General features: G+C 43.6%; 1 protein-coding gene across 1 annotated transcript in view; it reads right to left on the bottom strand.

The window, feature by feature from the left end:
• Nucleotides 1-3,391: 3,391 nt before the first annotated feature.
• Nucleotides 3,392-18,564, bottom strand: part of MORC2 (MORC family CW-type zinc finger 2) — a 93,438-nt gene continuing 78,265 nt past the window's right edge. Inside the window, 3 exon segments of the mRNA XM_068241008.1 lie at nucleotides 3,392-3,763; nucleotides 7,165-7,353; nucleotides 16,872-16,965. Coding sequence (XP_068097109.1) covers nucleotides 3,695-3,763; nucleotides 7,165-7,353; nucleotides 16,872-16,965 — 352 coding nt within the window. The 3' untranslated portion in view covers nucleotides 3,392-3,694.

Raw genomic sequence — 18,564 nt, 5'->3', positions numbered from 1 at the left:
GGAGCTTACCTTCGTAACAGAGGGAGTTGGAGAGCAGGACAATGCCAGAGCGGTGGTGGGGATGCAGCCTAAACCGGTATTTCTTAAAAAGTGCATAGTATGATTACCGTGCATTGTAAAACCATGGTAAACTGCGACAACCCTAAATACCAGTTACCTGGCTATCCTGCTCATCCTCTGCTTCTAATACTATTAGCAATAGACCCTGAACAAGCATGCAGATCAGGTACTCTTGACTGGATTAGTCATATGCTTGTTCCAGGGTTTTGACTCAACTACTTATGCCCAGTGATCACAGCTGCCAGGCAACTGGCATTGTTTACAGGAAATAAATATGGCAGCCTCCATATCCCTCATCTCAGTTTCCCTTTCAGTCTGGAGCCTTTTACTTGGGGATTTCCACAGCCCCCAGTAGTCCATTGGTGTCTTCTGGCTCTCCTCCGTCCTCCTGCTTGCAGCTCTATTAGATGTGTGACCCAAACGCCAGTCGTGTTGCGCATGTGTGGCCCTGTTCACACACCTTGATCATAAGGTTCTCTAATGAACAAACCCGACCGCAGTACACTTCTTAGTGGAAAGTGCCCTAATGGCCTCTTTTTTAAGTGACTTCATCCTAAGTTTATAGGACACCTAAAGTGAGAAGGTTATAGAGTCTGACACTTTTCTTTTAAACAATGTAAATTGCCTTGCTGTGACTGGGTTAGCCATATAGTTGTATCTGGTGTGCGATTCGGACACTACTGCAGCAAAAGACATTTGCAAGGCAACTGGTATTGCTAAAAAGAAATGTGTTTTCTTCCCTACAAGGACAGTGCCACCCAGTGGTATATAGTTTTGTGGCCATCAGTAAATGCAATAGTTGCTTAGCAGTCTCTTGGTGGAGAGGTTGGATTGGTTTGAAACAAACGATGCAAGTAATGAGTGTGTGAGAAACATGTAAAGGATCACTGGATCAGCTTTTGTTTTCTTCACATTGAACTACTACTTCATAAATCGAATCAGGCAAAAATGGCGCTGCTAACTTCAGCACCAACCATAGGCCATAATGTGAATTACGGCTAGTGGAGCAAAAATGTGGGCGCTGGCAAAAGACTGAGCCAAAATTACAAAAAAAAAAAGTGTAATGTCCATGGTATCAGTAGCGGCCTGGGGGGAGAATGGTAATTAACACAGCCAGGACTTATGTGTGTGTGTTAAAGGACCACTATCACAACTAAATGTAAACATACAAGTAAGGAGTAGGTTTCTTCCAGAGTAAAATGAGCTATAAATTATTGTACTATGTTGCCGTCGCTTACAATAGGTAGTAGAAATCTGACAGAACCGACAGCTTTTGAATTAGTCCATCTCTTCATGGGAGAATCTCAGCAAGGCTTTTAATCTTTATAAAGATATTCCCTAAAAATGACTAATACAAGGATACTGGCCAGCCTCTCTGCACACTATTCTGGCAGTTGGACAGAGCAACTGCCATTCACTAAGTGCTTTTGAAACTAAAGAAAACCCAGAAAATCCCCCATGAGGAGATAGGGCTAATCCAAACCCTGTTAGATAGGAGAAAAGTAATTTATGGCGGGAGAAAAAAACAAAAACAGCATGCTGCATAATTTAGCATCATACATGCAATTCCTCATAGCCGTGCAAGGCAAAGCTAGAGGGAATGACATGCATACACACATTGTAACAAGTTAAGAACCCATTTCCACTTGTGCCCAGCATGCATTTCCAAATTGCACGCTGGGCACAAGTGGAAATGAGCCCTTAAAGTGAATCAGAGGTGGGGAGTAGAAGTTAGTGTGTGTGCAGGTCTGATCAGGCAGCTGCGATCCCCGCCGGTCCTGTGGCCTGCAATGGCTCACTTTCGATTCTGTGACAACCCCCCCCCCCCCCCCCAATAGCAGCAGAGGAAGTGCTTCAAGAATGTCCCCAGTGGGCATTTAAAGAGAACCAGAGATGAAGCACCCTCATGTATTTTACCTTATAAATCAGTGGGAACATGACAGTAAACACCTAATCTGCTCTTTGTTACATTGTTCTCTGTTTAATTTGCCTGTTATCACCTCTAAGATAAGAATCCCGACTAAGCAGTCGGCTGGCTTTGCTACAGAAAGATTATAGCTGAGACTGTGTTCTTTTGTGTCTTTTCAAGTCCAAGCCTGCCCCCTGCTGGCTTTGCTCAGAAATCATTATAGCTGAGTCATTATAGCAAAGCCAGACTCAATGCACAGTCCGGGATTCTTATCTCAGCTAGATAACAGACACTTTTAGCAGTGAGGATGAAACAGAGGGCAGGGTAGGTGTTTTCTCTAATGTTCCCACTGATTTCTATGGTAAAATACATGAGGGTGCTTCGTCTCTGGTTCACTTTAAGCAGGAAATGCCTCCTTTCTTCCTCTTGATACTAGCGACAGGCAGAATGTCACCAATTTCAGCGGGTGATGAGTGACACACAGGCATGTTTCCTGCTGAATGAGTGTCCCATCTGCCCCTCCTGCGCCGCCCCGGGTACTTTTTAAAGGGGCACTACAGCAAGATATAAGCTTTTGGGATTCCCCTAAAGCAAGTTTCTATTAGAAAGAGTAACACATATTAAACAGTGCTTTGGTTTACAAAGGTCATCTGGATAATTTATAGCTCACATACATATCATGCCAAGGCAAGCTAGGCTGCGCGATTATGGATAATATCTTTCTCCTCTCATCTCACAGCCCTGACCTCCTAGTGCAAGTTCATTCAGCAGAAAATATGGTGTTTTGGAACTTCTCAGGTTAACAGGTAGCCTGTTTATTTACCTAACACCTTTCACAGCATTACAAGAAGGGGCTTGCATTGCTTTGAGCTGACAAGAGGACAAAGATAGCTGCAATCACACAGCATAACTGAATACAGAGTCCGTCATTGCCTTGTGACAGAATGCAGGATCTGTATGTGAGCTATAAATCTTATACATGTGACCTTTGTAAACAAAAGCACCGTCTAATATGTGGTTCTCTAATAGAAATGTACTATTAGGGAAATCCCAAAATCTTATATTTCGCTGTTGTGCCCCATTAATGAAAAATTGTAATTTCAAACAAACAGTATTGCTTTCTTTAGGGCCACTCTGTGTCTTGCCTGAATGCTTTTCTGGAAGTGTGCAAAAAAGCATTTAGCAGTTTTTGGCATTTTTCACCCACGCAGGGGAACATGTGAGTGCGACGCTAAATTACCTTGGAAGTAACCTGTTACTTCAAGGGTTGCCTCAAACACCAGGAAAATTGGGATTGGAATGCAACGTTTGCGCACACACAGCGTGACACTACCCTAGCACTTACCGATGAGCGCGGTGGCCAGCCATAAATGTACACCAGTCCATGTGAACCGGCCCTTAGAAATCACTCATAGTACTTAGTTTTTAATTAAAAAATAAATATTTATAAACAAAGAAACAAGTTCAACAACTACGTTTAAAACTTTAAGAAAAGCACATGCCTGGTATGTAAAAAACATAAGAAAACAGTGACATTTGAACAGACATCAGCCCAGGGAACATGAACTCCTGCTTTGACTCCCAATGAACAATGGAGGAAGTGTGAAGTTATAGCACATCTTCCTGTGGACCTTCAAATGGATGTCTCTTGGTAATCCCATGTAACTGGGCTGGGAGTTGGGCAGTTTGTCAGTCTATTAACAACTGTAGCTAGTTTCCATTAGATTAATCTCCTCTTGCAATTAAATCTTCTATGTAAGCATCAAGTTCATCATCTGTATTTATATCGATATCCTAGAAGAGTAACGGGAGAGGTTATTATACTAGTTCATGTCACATTTGCAGCACCAACAAACAAAAAAAAAAAAACCAAAAAAAAAAAAGGAAGTGCTTTCCTTATAGGCCAGTTCACACCAGTGCTTGAAAGTGAACGGCAATTAAAATACAAATACCGTGTAAAAGCCAGGTAATGTGTTATCCTTAGACTATAGCAACCAATAAATACTGAAAGATATCAGCCCAAGTCCAAATGAAAGTATACAAAACTTTGTAATCTATTAAACTATTAAAAAGGAAGGTGCCTTTAGATTTTTTTAGGCCAGTGATCAATAGTGTTCGAGCTGAGCCACACTGCAGATCGCTTTTCGATCAGTTTTCATTTTTAAAAACACACTCCCATTCACTTGCATTAAAATCACGGCAAGATTGCCGCAATCGTGTTTTTTTTAAATAGTGATTGTGGCAAATACCATAATTTTAATTCAAGTCAATGAGAGCAGGTTTTAAAAAATGAAAATGGATTGAAAAGCACACTGCAGTGTGGCTCAGTTCATAACGTCAATGAGATGCAAATACAGTAATACCAAGTTTATGCAGGATTAGGCCCAGAGTAGTGTGCAGATAGCGAGCAGGCTACAAGTGGCTGCCAGACCTGCTCATGGGTCTCTGACTCGACGTATGTGCCCGTCCACTTTCCACTATAGCTAGATACATAATACAGCAGGGGCCAAACCACTAGTTTACTATAACAGACGTTCTATTATATCAGGCTACCTCTGACAGACTCCTGTAATCTTTGTATATTAATGTATTCTCCAGGTTGATTGGAAAGATGGAAACATAGAAGGAATTTTCATCACTGCAAAAGGTCAGTCAATTTTTAAAGAGACTCTAACAAAAATGTCATCCTTCTTTCTACCATCCTACACATTCCTAAACCTATTCAAATGTGCTCTGGCTTACTGCAGCACTTTCTACGATCACCGTCTCTGTAATAAATCAATGCATCTTTCCCCTGTCAGACTTGTCGCCCTGTGTCTGGAAGGCTGCCAACTCTTCCATGCTGATCTGTTATGCACAACCTTCTCCGGGCCCCTCTATGCACACTCCAGTGTGTGTGTTATTTACATAAGCCAGCAGCGTCTCTGCTCTCTTATCAGTGAGAGAAGAGAGCTGGATAAAAATCCTCCTCTGTTAGGCTGTGAAAGGAGCTGGCTGACACATACTGAGGAATTACAGACAGGGCAGAGCTGTCTGCAGGAAGAAACGATCAGCCTGTCACTAGTATTCAGTGTATTATAGCTGCAGGGGGACAAAAGGTAAACACACAAATGATCTCTTGAGATTCAAAAGGAAGGCTGTATACAGCCTGCTTGTGTATGGATGTATTTTCTATGTGTGGACATACTGTACATCAACCTACTTCCTGTTTTGGTGGCTATGTTTGTTTATAAACAAACTTTTTAAAACAGTTTTTGACTACTTTTAATGTGGCGGGGATCATTGAAATTGTGACAGAGGGTAATAGGAGATGTCGACTAACGCACTGGTATGTTTACTTTTGTGCAATTTTAACAATACAGATTCTTTTTAAGCTATAACAAAGATGGTCTCGACTTTTCAGAACAAACCAAAGAACGAATTGTTATGAAGCTGATTCATTATTCCATTGGCCATCTAAGCTAATCGTGGTCAATAAGGATGCTGTTACAGTTTTGGTCTAAAATAAGGCAGCTATGTCAGTATGGTGATGGAGGACAGAAAGCATACATGTAAAAGGGTCACCTGTAAAAATGTGTGCAAGGAAATGCTTGAGTATTAATTTTCCTGATATTCTACTATCTTTCACTGTAACCTAATTCTCACACTAACCCTCCCCTATCTACAGCCAACACTGGCCTCACTCCACCTACCACCATAACTTAATCACTAAAGATTTCAACTCCAGGTACCTAATAATTGCTTCCGACTGACTTTACAGCGCTGGTCTAACTGCTTGTCAAAAATGATCAATAGTTCTTGAAGAAGATGATACACATTAAGGCCAGGAACCCACAGTCAGTGGTTTTCCAAACACCAGTGATCTGAAAAGCTCTTGCAAATGTAATGCTATGTTAGTGATCCCACTTGAGCACGTGTCAAACTCCAGTCCTGAAGGGCCATATCCATGCCGGTGTTTAGGATGGACTGATAAAGTTATATTAAGGGTTGCTCCAGGGTAGGAAGGTTGAGAAAGGCTGGTCTAAGCTGTACCAAAAATGTGCAAGGACCTCTGTCCTTGAGGACTGGAGTTCAACATCTCTGCTCTTGAGGGATGATTTTTTTTTTAAATCACCCATAGCATTGCATTGGTAAGGGCCTGTTTCCATTTGCGGATGCGAGCCGATGCGAAAGTGTATTGAAGGAGACGCCAGGCAGATGCGGCTGTGCGAGAATCTGCAGCATTCTCGGATCGTTCCGCATAGCTCCCCACGCAATGGAAACGGTTTCATTGTCATGCATTGGGTTCAGGCCACCTGCGGTGCGGCTATTTAGCTTCTAATGGAAACAGGCCCTAAGATTTTTTTTTTTTTTTTTAAATCACAAGCACTTATAAAACTGCTGTTAGTGGGTCCCAGGCCTTAATGCGGAGACCCACTACACATCCAGACTTGTATTTTCTAATTCGGCAGACCATGGGAGTACAGCGTGGGACTCGAGACGTGTTTATGGGGTGGGAGGAAGCCCCGGGTAAATATCAAATCTTCAGTTTTCAAAGATCTCCGGGTACACTTTAAAGAGATACTGTAACGAGAAAAGCATCCCCTGGGGGGGTACTCACCTCCGGAGGGGGAAGCCTCAGGATCCTAATGAGGCTTCCCCAGTCCTCCTCGGTCCCACGGGGGTCTCGCTGCAGCCCTTCAAAGCCGGCGCGACAAATCCGACAGCCTGTTCAATAACTACCATTCCAGGCTCCAGCGGGGGCGCTGTTTCGGCTCTTCTGACGGAGATAGGCGGAAATAGCCGATCTCAGTCTGGTCCGCTCTACTGCGCAGGCGACTTGCGCTCCGGGGGAGGGGGCGTTTGGGATTTTCGCCACCACTGTGGAACCGAGGAGGACGGCGGAAGCCTCAATAGGATCCGGAGGCTTCCCCCACCCGAGGTGAGTACCCCCCCGGGACGTTTTTTCGTTACAGATTTTCTTTAATGTTCCTCTATTATGCCTCAAAAGGATTATGTTGTACTGTTCAGGTATATCACTGGTATTTATTCACTTACTACATTAAAAGGGATCATTGAGATGTAGAGGTCACAGATATACATGTGGAACTAAAATATGTATTTAATTCCAAGTTTGTCAGGAATGATCAGCCTATAACAGTTGAAAGTCATGTGATACATTGCATGAGAAGGCAGAAGAAAAGTTTATATCTTACCTCTTGAACTTTCTGCAGTAATGACACAATATTTGTTCTTAATTTCTGCAGTTTCTCTTCAGATTCTTTTAATCTATTTTCTGAGTTGCGCAAGAGCTCTTCATTAGCTTTGGCACGGTGATCAGCTCGGGTCTGATAAGAGTTGCACAGGTTCTGTAGACCCACTTCATACTGCTTGAAGTAGTCTTTCTACAGAGAAGAACACATTGCAGGAGTGCAACAAATAATTAGCTATACAAAGCAGGGGATTTGGATTTAAGTGTTAGTATAATTATAAAGTATGGTTAAAATAATTTAAAATAAAGCACTGAACAATATCGTAATATACTTTTATTACAGTTTTGTCCTGTTTTAACCACTTGAGGACCACAGTCTTTTCGCCCTTTAAGGACCAGAGCCTTTTTTTCCATTCAGACCACTGCAGCTTTCACGGTTTATTGCTCAGTCATACAACCTACCATCTAAATGAATTTTGTCTCCTTTTGTCACTAATACAGCTTTCTTTTGGTGCTATTGATTGCTGCTGCGTTTTTTAGTTTTTATTATATTCATCAAAAAAGACATGAATTTTGTCTAAAAAATGTTTTTTTTTTTACTTTCTGTGCTGACATTTTTTCAAATAAAGTAAAATTTCTGTATACATTTTTGTCCTAATTTATTGTGCTACATATCTTTGATAAAAAAAAATTCAGTGTATATTTATTGGTTTGGGTAAAAGTTACAGCGTTTACAAACTATGGTGCAAAAAGTGAATATTCTGACTTTTCTGAGCACCTGTTTCATGAGGTGCTAAAGGATAGTATAAATACCCCCCAAATGACCCCATTTTGGAAAGAAGACATCCCAAAATATTCACTGAGAGGCATGGTGAGTTCATAGATTATTTTATTTTTTGCCACATTTTTTAGCGGAAAATGACACTTTGAAACAAAAAAAAAAATAAGTTTCCATTTCTGCTAACTTTCTGCTAACTAAAAAATGAAACCTGCCACGGACTCACCATGCCCCTCTCTGAATACCTTGAAGTGTACTTTCCAAAATGGGGTCATTTGTGGGGTGTGTTTAATGTTCTGGCATTTTGGGGGGTGCTAAATTGTAAGCACCCCTGTAAAGCCTAAAGGTGGTCATTGGACTTTGGGCCCCTTAGCGCAGTTAGGCTGCAAAAAAGTGCCACACGTGGTATTGCCGTACTCAGGAGAAGTAGTATAATGTGTTTTGGGGTGTATTTTTACACATACCCATGCTGAGTGGGAGAAATATCTCTGTAAATGGACAATTTTATTTTTTTTTTTTACACACAATTGTCCATTTACAGAGATATTTCTCCCACCCAGCATGGGTATGTGTAAAAATACACCGCAAAACACATACTACTTCTCCTGAGTACGGTGATACCATATGTGTGGCACTTTTTTGCACCCTAACTGCGCTAAGGGTCCCAAAGTCCAATGAGTACCTTTAGGCTTTACAGGGGTGCTTACAATTTAGCCCCCCCCCCCACTTGCCAGGACAGTTAAACCCCACAAATGACCCCATTTTGGAAAGAATACATGCTAAGTTATTCCATGAGGGCAATGGTGAGTTCATAGAAAATTTTATTTTTTGTCACAAGTTAGCGGAAAATGACGTTTTGTGCAAAAAACACACAAAAAAAAACAAAACAACAATTTCTGCCAACTTGTGACAAAAAATAAAATCTATGAACTCACCATGCGCCTCACGGAATACTTTGGGGTGTCCTCTTTCCAAAATGGCATCATTCGTGGGGTCTGTCCTGGCATTTTAGGGTCTCTGCAATCATTACATGTATGGCCAGTATTAGGAGTTTCTGCTATACTCCTTATATTGGGCATACGGGTAATGCACTCTGGGCTGAAAGGAAAAATGACCGTCAAACAAACAATCAATCAATGTGGATGAAAAAAGCAGGGCTGTGGAGTCGGTCCAAAAATCCACCGACTCCGACTCCTCAGTTTAGGATTCCACCGACTCCGACTCCTAATTTGCATATTACAATTTTGTTGCTTAAAAGTACGTAACATGAAATTCGTCTCTTAACTGCCAACGCTTAGGAATTTTACAAGACAACTGAAGTGAGAAGGATATGTAGACTACTATATTTATTCCCTTTAGACTAAAACTAGTCCTTGGTAAGAGTACTTGTAAAAGGTACAAACCGGAACAAAGAACATCTATCGGGCCCTAGGCAATGTAACTGTGGGTACATGTAAGAATGATGTGCAGGTACTCTGCAGGGGAATGAGGAGATTCTTCCTCTATTACACATTCTTCATGCACAATCTGAACAAGGTTTATGGGTGACAGACAACACCTCTGTGTTCAATGTGCTCAGCATTCTCAGTGGATTCCCTGCAGCTCTGTGGGGAGTGCATATGTAGAGTATAGTACTACTGTGTAACAAAGTAAACCTGAGACAGATGAAATTAAAGTTTTATACATACCTGGGGCTTCCTCCAGCACCCTTCAGGCTAATCAGTCCCTCGTTGTCCTCCTCCACCACCTGGATCTATGGGTCCAGGTACTTAAGCCAGTCAGGCGTAGTGCGCATGCACACACTCCGCCGCCAGGAGCATACTACACCTGTGCAGCACTATTGCGCAGGTGCAGAATGTTCCTGGCTGTGGGAACGGCATGCGGCCGGACAGCGCTGACTGGCTGAATTACCAGGACTCATAGCAGAAGATCCGGGTGGTGGAGGACAGCAAGGGACCGATTAGCCTGAAGGGGGCTGGAGGAAGCCCCACGTATGTATAAAACTTTACTTTTCATCCGTCTCAGGTACCCTTTAATTTGTAGTCACCAAACCAAATTTTAACAAATCAAATTATTTGATTTCATCAGCAAAGGGAGTGCATACATTTGCATAAATCAGCATCAGTGCAGAATTATTTCCATCTCATTGACCATCTCTATTAGTGACACAGCTACACATCAAGCTTTATTCTTACAGCATAGATGTTATTTAGTATATATAAGAGATTCCTGTGTACACACATCATATATACAGTCACAATCAGATATCTGACCTTAAAAATACGGGGACTGCTTTATTGAAGCAGCACAAGTAACTAATTAACTAATTTTAACAAGTAACTAATTTTGATTGGTTTATTTCATTTTTGTGGACTAAGCACAGCTATTACTGTATATATACATTATTTTTAATGACCATTATCTGAGAAATAGAACATTTTATCATATTTTCTATTTTAATTACAGTTACAAATTCATTAGGAGTCGGAGTATTTTTTCCCCGACTCCAGGCACCCAAAATTGCCCGACTCCACGACTCCGACTCCACGGCCCTGGAAAAAAGATCTGCCAAAAGAATGTGAAAAAAAAGAGGGGAAGGTGTCTGCCAGGACATAGGGGAGCTGCCACCCAAAAATGTCCACCAACTCAGCTCGTATTCCCTGGCAAACCAGATATATCCATTCACACCGATGGATGTGGATCAACAAATCATTGCCAGAGTTCTTTTTTTATACAAAGTATTTGCCAAAGCATAGGAACTCCAACACCGCCCCTCAGCTAGTATGCCTTGGCAAACGTATCTTTTTTTTTTACTGCGGAGGAGAAATCTCGTCCTGCAGTGCTGCATGCACCGACTTGTGTGTAATCCGACAGACACACAATGCTTCTGTCAGGATGCACCATCAGTGCTGCAGCTGGTTGGTCGGTAGCTCGGTCCACCTGGAAGGGTGATGGAAAAAAAAAAAAGAGGAAAAAAAAAAAAAAAAAGCAAGCAGCAAAGCAATAACTTCATTAACATTTATAAACTTCTTCAAACAAAACCTTGATATTGTGAACCAAACATTAGCTTTTTTGCTCACTTTTATTTTCGTATTTTTTTTTTTAACTTACCTTCCAAGGACAAACCTCTCCTCCCCCATGGGACAATGTGCGAAGTGCAAATCGCACAGAGTTGTGGCGAAGTACATTACGCATTTTGTCCCAAGTGAAAGGAGAGGTTTCTGGCAGCCTTGTGTATTAGGGTCTCTCGAAACCAGATGTTTGGTTTCACACTGCATATTGGCATATCCGGTGGGTCGAGCCCGCTGCACCGTATCGCCCAAAACAGACCTTCAGGGAATACCACAAGACTAGCATTCGGCCTAGTAATGAACCGTGTCGCCAGAGACTAACATGACTTCCGGGCCGACCAAAATTGCCGCAGAAGCCACGCAGTAACGTAGGCATGCACTAGCGTTAAGTCAAGCACTTCCGGCGGGGCGGGGGGGAGGGGGGTGTGTGTGTAGGGACCGCAAAGTGTGACTTTCGCTAGGCAATTTCCCCTAACACATCGCAGCAGTGTGTAATAGCACTGAGAGACCCTTGTGTGCCTCCTGCTGTGTCTGTAGTTCCCTAGGTTCTAATAGTGTACCTGCTCGTGGTACCTCTCATAACACTCCCCTAGGCATAGGCCAGGCTGGTCAGGACAGGTGGGACAATAAACAGTGGTGTCACACCTTATTCCAGCCCTGCTGCAGACACGACAACGTTTTCTTCGGATTCGGTGACCTGGGGTACTCGGAATCGGATAGGCGTAATGCCTTCCATGCAGCCGGCTAGTTGCATCTTGGGGTTGGGCCACGGCACCTCCTGGATACAGGAGTTCCATCACGATCTGTTTCTGAAATTGAAGAAACGATCCAGTTCTCCCAGCCTTACGGTAGAGAACAAAGCTGTTGTAAATTGCCAATTGAATGAGGTAAAAAGACAATTTTTTTATACCAGCGTCTTGTTTTTCGGGCAACTAAATAGGGCACTAACCTCTGGTCATTGAAGTCCACCCCTCCCAAGTATTATACTCGTGGACGACAAAGGTTTTTTCAACGACCTCAGTTCGCCATTGAATTTCAACTGCCGTGTCTGCGTGAATGGTGGTCCTTCCATTTCACCGTGAGCAGGTCGTCAGCACACAAGGCGGCCCTCTGCCCCCGTTCAAGTCTGGTGGTAATGAGCCGTTGGGGGAAGCCCCGGCGACTAGGCCGCACGGTGCCACAGCATCGGATTTTTTCTATTTTTAAGTGCTGAAAGAGGGCTACACTTGTGTAATAATTGTCCACAAAAAGATGGTACCCCTTCTGGAACAAGGGTGGCACCAAGTCCCACACAACCTTTCCACTGCTCCCCAGGTAGTCAGGGCATCCGACCGGCTCCAATTTTGACCCTAAAATAAGATGTATAGGCTGTGGCCTTTTCACAGAGCTTATACAGTTTCACCCCATACCGGGCGCGCTTGCTTGGGATGTACTGTTTGATGCGAAGGCGCCCGGTAAAACGTATGAAGGACTTGTCTACGCACATGTCCTGTTCAGGGGTATAAGCATCTGCAAATCTGAATGGCAGGTGGTCTATGAGGGGCCGAATTTTGTGGAGCCGGTCAAAAGCAGGGTGGTCACTTCGATGACAGGTTTCGTTGTTATTGAAGTGCAGGAAGCGCAGGATGTTCTCAAATCGTGTCCTGGACATGGCAGCAGAGTACAGGGGAACATGACATGCTGGGTCCGTAGACCAATAAGACCGCAACACATTCTGCTTTACTAGTCCCGTGTGAGGAGAAGGCCCCCAAAAATTTTTTATTTATTTCGGAAACTTGGACTGGTTTCTACCGAAAAGGTTGGGCAAGGAACTTATTCGGATTGGCGGTTATGTATGGTGTGGCCTTACGGTTGGTCTCTGCCACGATTAAGTCTAAGAGATCCAGGGTGAAGAACAGGTAGAAAAAGTCTAGGGCTGATCCTAGATTTTCTGTCTCCACCTGGACTCCAGACTGGGCGGTGAAAGGGGGAAGTACGGGTGCGGCGGAATCAGGGGATTGCCAATTTGAATTTGCTAGCACCTCTGGTAAACTAGGGGTAGTACGGGCCCGTCTTCTAGGTGGCTGCGACTGGGATCTTACTGCACGTGCCACCGAACCAGTTTTTAACTTCCATGCTGGTGCTCGCCACTTCAACAGGATGTACGGAAGTACTGGTGCTAGGTCCAGGAGATGTTGTGCTGCTGGTGCCTGCCCCACCATGAAATCGCAGACCAGCACTAACACCACTCTGTTGCCCTTGAGGCCGATCCTGCGCCACCTGCGGTCCAACATGGGGTGTGGTACACGCCTGGCTCTAGCCGGGACCTCAACCTCGTCATCACTATCGGTCAGTGAGCCACTGCTCTATACAGGTTCAAACTCTGACTCGGAATACCTCTTTCTTGCCATGGTGGACTGCTAAATTTAGGGGGTATTCTTCTGAGACTACCCAGAAAAAAAAAACAGCACCTACCTAGCAAAAGGGAGTATTTGAGAGGTAGAAAGCTGTGGTCACTGAGTTTTGATAAACAAACAAAAAAAAATAAAATCTAAACTGATCTTTACAGTGCTACAGCTATTGTAAAGTGTTTTTTGCAGTGATCAGAAAAAAAAATTCTGTCACTGCGGTGGGGCGGGCTGAACGCAAGTGCAGGCGAACGATCAGGCCTGATCGGGCAAACGCTGCATTTTTTTGTGGATCCTAGTAACCCTAATAGATCTGACTGCGATCAGTAATGATCACTTACAGATACTATATAGTACCAATGTTGATTAGCGACAGTGATGATGCTAATTAGTGACGACGCTAATTAGTGACTGTGGTGCAGTGGGCTGAGCACTAACTGACACTTACAAAGGGGCCTAGCTGCTAACACTAGTGATACTAAAAAAGTGACAGTTTTCACTGACCACTGTTTTTAGATCACTAGGATAGTGACAGGGGGGTGGTAGCGAGTGGGGAATCAGAGGCAATCAGAAACCATCACAGGACAATCAAAGCCAATCACGAGAAAACAGTCAATCACGAGAAAAGAAAGCCAATTACATGGCACTCAAATCACGGGACAATCAAAGCCAATCACGGGACAATCAAAGCCATTCACGGGACAATCAAAGCCAATCACAGGGTAATCACAGGGCAATCAAAGCCGATCACAGGCCAATCACAGGGCAATCACGGGACAATCAAAGCCAATCACGGGACAATCAAATACAATGTCAGCACAATCAAATACAATGCACTGGTGAGGTGATGGGGGGTGGGGGTGGGTCTGAGGGCGATCTGAGGGTGAGGGGGTTGATTAGGTGCCCGCACGGGCAGACTGGGTCCTGATCTGATGGGTGGCAGACACAGGGGGTGACGATGGGAGATCAGTGAGGGATTACAGGGGAGAATAGATGTAAACAATGCACTGGGGAGGTTATCAGGAGGGGGGGTCTGAAGGAAATCTGAGGGTCTGGGTGGCTAATCAGGTGCCCCCAAGGGACAGTTTAGGGTCTGCTCTGATGGGTAGTGGTGACAAGGGGTGATAGACAGGTGATAGATAGGTGACAGACAGGTGATCAGTGGGTAAGGCAGCTGTATATAAATGTATACAGTATACAGGGGGGTGGTCGGGGGGTCTAAAGGTAGGGGGGGGGGGTGATCAGGGGACCCTAGGGGGCAGTTAGGGACCTAATCTAGGGGATAGCGTTGACAGTTAGTGACAGGGAGTGATTGATGGGTTTTTAGGTGGGTGCTTGGGTGCAAACAGTGGTGTGCTGGGGTGGTCAGGGGGGGTTCTGAGGGCTGGGGTGGGCGATCGGGGGGGTCTGTGTGGGTGAAAGTGAGTGTTTGTGTGCTTACTGTAAGGGCTGCCGTCCTCTCTGATGGTCGCACGACGAAGTGACCATCAGAGGAGGAGGCAGCCAGTATAATACACATTGTTACAATAACAAAGTGTATTATACACTTGTGATTGGCCAGATCGCCGCATTTTAAACCCAAACTGCTAATTGGCCGCCGGGTTACGTGCAGAGTGGGCAGAGCCTAATGCCGGCGACAGATCGCGTCATGGATGACGCGATTGCCGCACAGCCACGCCTGCTGCCGTCGATGGGCGTATTGCGGTAGTTTGGGCCCAGCCCTTGCCGCCGCCCATCGGCTTAAGGCGGTCGGCAAGTGGTTAAAATGCAAGCTTATGTCTGCAATGTTTACATTACAATATAACCATATGCAAAACTATATGGCCCAAGAACAGCACCATACATATATATGAAAAAGGTATCACAATATTTATTATCACATATCAAAAGAATCACTATTAGTAATAAAACACTTAAAAATAGTCCACTCCACTAGGACCAAATTAAACCATCTTATATATCATATACTGCATGAAATAATCATCATCATGGGATATAGAGACAAAAAAAACTGTATGTTAACGATTTCGGCCGGACGTGATCCTCACCTCCAGGCGGCTGCTCCGCTGCCCCCTTGCCGTTCCCCGTAGCCCTGAGATCAGTGATCATGTTCCCGTTCACCGATCTAAGTCCCCTGCAGAAAAACCGATGGTCTCTTAACAGAGGCCGCAGTCTTTCTGCAAAAAAAAAAAAAAAAAAGTTTCCCATCCTTCTTATGCTTTCAGGAAGGAAGGAAAGAAAAAAAAAAATAAAAAAAGAAACTTAAGGTGGCCATCTTGTGGCCAAATAGTAAAACTGCATCTACATACATTTGTCAAGCCAATTTACACACATTATAACATTAAAAATGAACGGTTTATTTCCCAACCCCAAAAAATTACCCAAATAAAATTTTTAATGGTAAAAAAAAAAAAAAAGTTACCTAAGGGTCTGAACCCTTTAAATATGCATTTGAAGGGGGTATACTACGAACATTTTTTAAATTATAAGCTTGTAAATAGTGATGGACGCAAAACTGAAAAAAATGCACCTTTATTTCCAAATAAAATATTGGCCCCATACATTGTGATAGGGACAAAATGTAAATGGTGTAATAACCGAACCAAACGGGCAAATAAAATACATAGGTTTTAATTATGATAGCATGTATTATTTTAAAGCTATAATGGCCGAAAACTGAGAAATAATGTTTTTTTTTCCATTTTTTCTTAATATTCCTGTTAAAATGCATTTACAGCTAAATTTACCACCCAAAGAAAGCCTAATTAGTGGCGGAAAACAGAAACAGATATAGATCAATAAAGTGTGATAAGTAGTGATAAAGTTATTAGCGAATGAATGGGAGGTGAAAATTGCTCTGATGCATAAGGTGAAAAATCTCTGCGGGCTGAAATGGTTCAGTGTTCTCCCCAGGCTCTTTTAGCTGGGTGCTCCACCCGGCTGGTTTTGATGAGCACCCGGCTGTCTTCGGCTCACCACCGCCTCTGCTGTAAGCCCTGTATTCTCTCGTATCGCCCCACCCAGCTACTTTTTCATGCCACCCGGCTGGAAAAAAATTCTGGGGAGAACACTGTGGTTATTCACCAGTGCAATATCAAATAATCTAACGTGACAAAGTGCTGTAAGGATGAGGCGACTATGATCCGAGAGTCACAGGTGTACAATAAGGAGGTAATACTATACCCAGACCATATTGAAGGTATCCCAGTGGAGAGGAAGGAAGGAGCCCCTGGCGGACGACTCCACCGGTATCACAGCAGTCAAGCCGCTTTATCAAGAGATACAGGGGGAAGCTCCTGTATCTGAAGCTCCCCTCCAATGTATGGCCAGTTTAAACACAGCTATTTCTATTCAAAGCTTTGCCTCTTAACTGTATTTGGCCTAAGGTCTAATTATACCTCTATGACCTTAAACTACGGGCCTGAGTAATCCATGCCACCATCCATCACAAGTTATCTATTGGCCTCACACTCACCAGTGGGAAGGATATAAGATCTTCAGCACTCATTGTGCTTAGTTCATTCTTGGTTATATGGAAATTGGGAGGTAAAAAATACCGTAAGCAGTTCCTGAATAAGAGAAGAAAACATCAAGTAAAAAAAAAAAAAAAAAAAAGCTATAGTCTGTATCAGTCTTTTACCGTTTTATCATAGAGTACTTCTTAAATAGACTATACAGCCTGATAAATATTTTTATTAAATATTAACCCTCTTGCCAGCCATAAAAAAAAAGTTATAATTATTTGCTGCCTCTGTTCCTTCCAAAAACCTCCCTGAACCCCGTGGTTGCCGGCTTCCGGGGCGTAGCTCATTTATGCTCTGCTCCGTTTTCTCTTCATGTTCACATCTGGATCGGATGCATTTCCACCATAGGTTGCAATGAGAAACGCATTTGCGCTGTGCTTAGAATGCAGCAGGTCAGCACTTTGCATGCATTTTACGGCAATCCATTTTTAGTCAAAAGTGGAAACGAACCCTATTTTTAACATAGGATCCGCTGACTGCATATTTGCTGCACTGCAGAAACGTAGCAAGTGATGTTTTTTCTTAAAGGGTAGATTTGGCATAGTATGCTTGGTATCAAAAGGCTACATAACACAATACATACCGGTTTGAAAGCGAACGTATATTTGCTTCTGGACATTTTGGGATTGATTGGGGATATTTCTCATCTCTGCTCATTGAAAAAACAGCTATGAACCACTAAAGTAGAAACTCTGCACTCTAGTGGTGGGACGTAACTTCATATCATGAAATGACACTGTAAATGAAAATGTATCCTGGAAGATGTAGTTTATGGGCAATGTGCGCTTCATAATTAGAATAGACCTTTATTTGAGGCAATTGTGCACATTTGAACCTCTCGCGGGCCAAATAATATACTAAGGTGGGACGGATTTGGCCCTCGGGCCTTGAGATTGATGCTTTTGAGCTAGGCGTCCTCACTCCTTGGCGTCCTCACTCCTTGTTATCAGCATCAATTTCTCACCTTTATTTATTTGCACTTTCTTCAAATGGATTGCATATGCACGGACATCTACTTCTAGGTTTGCCTAACAACTAGGCTGCGTTTGGCTGTTATTAGCTTTGCATGGAGTGCATCTGCATTCCACAGTTCCCTTCTAGGTTCACATGCACCAAAATACAGACCAGCCACGATTATGCGAACACGGTAAATCCAGCGCTGGAGACTTGGGCGCAGCAGCGCAGGAGACTTGGGCGCAGCCGGCGCCACCATAGGCCGTAATAGGAACTACGGCTATCGCAGGCACATGGAGTAACTTCAGCGCCGTCAGAAGACGGATCTGAAGTTGCTTTTAAAACAATAATTCGGCTTCCAGCTATTGCTGGAAGCCGAATTATTTCATTCCCCCACTATCCATGTCGGCCTGGAGGGGGAATAGTAATTAACACGGCCAGACTTGTGCGGCAGCAGAATTAGCCATATACTGGCTGTGTCCTGCGCCCAAGTCTCCGGCGCCGTTCTCTCTCGTACGCCGATTATGTACCAGTAACAAGTAAGACATTAACTGGTTATATGCATGGTTATAATTCTATGTTCATGATGAATATATAGTATATACCAGGGGCGTCGCTAGCCCTATTTTGGGGGGGCACGTGCCCCCAATCTGTCCTGGGGTGCCACGGATCTCCGCCAGGCCGCCCCCT

This window comes from Hyperolius riggenbachi, chromosome 1 (genome assembly GCF_040937935.1).
Source record: "Hyperolius riggenbachi isolate aHypRig1 chromosome 1, aHypRig1.pri, whole genome shotgun sequence".
NCBI lineage: Eukaryota > Metazoa > Chordata > Amphibia > Anura > Hyperoliidae > Hyperolius > Hyperolius riggenbachi.
Note: the sequence above shows the minus strand (reverse complement) of the source record. Positions and strands in the feature narration are given on the sequence as shown.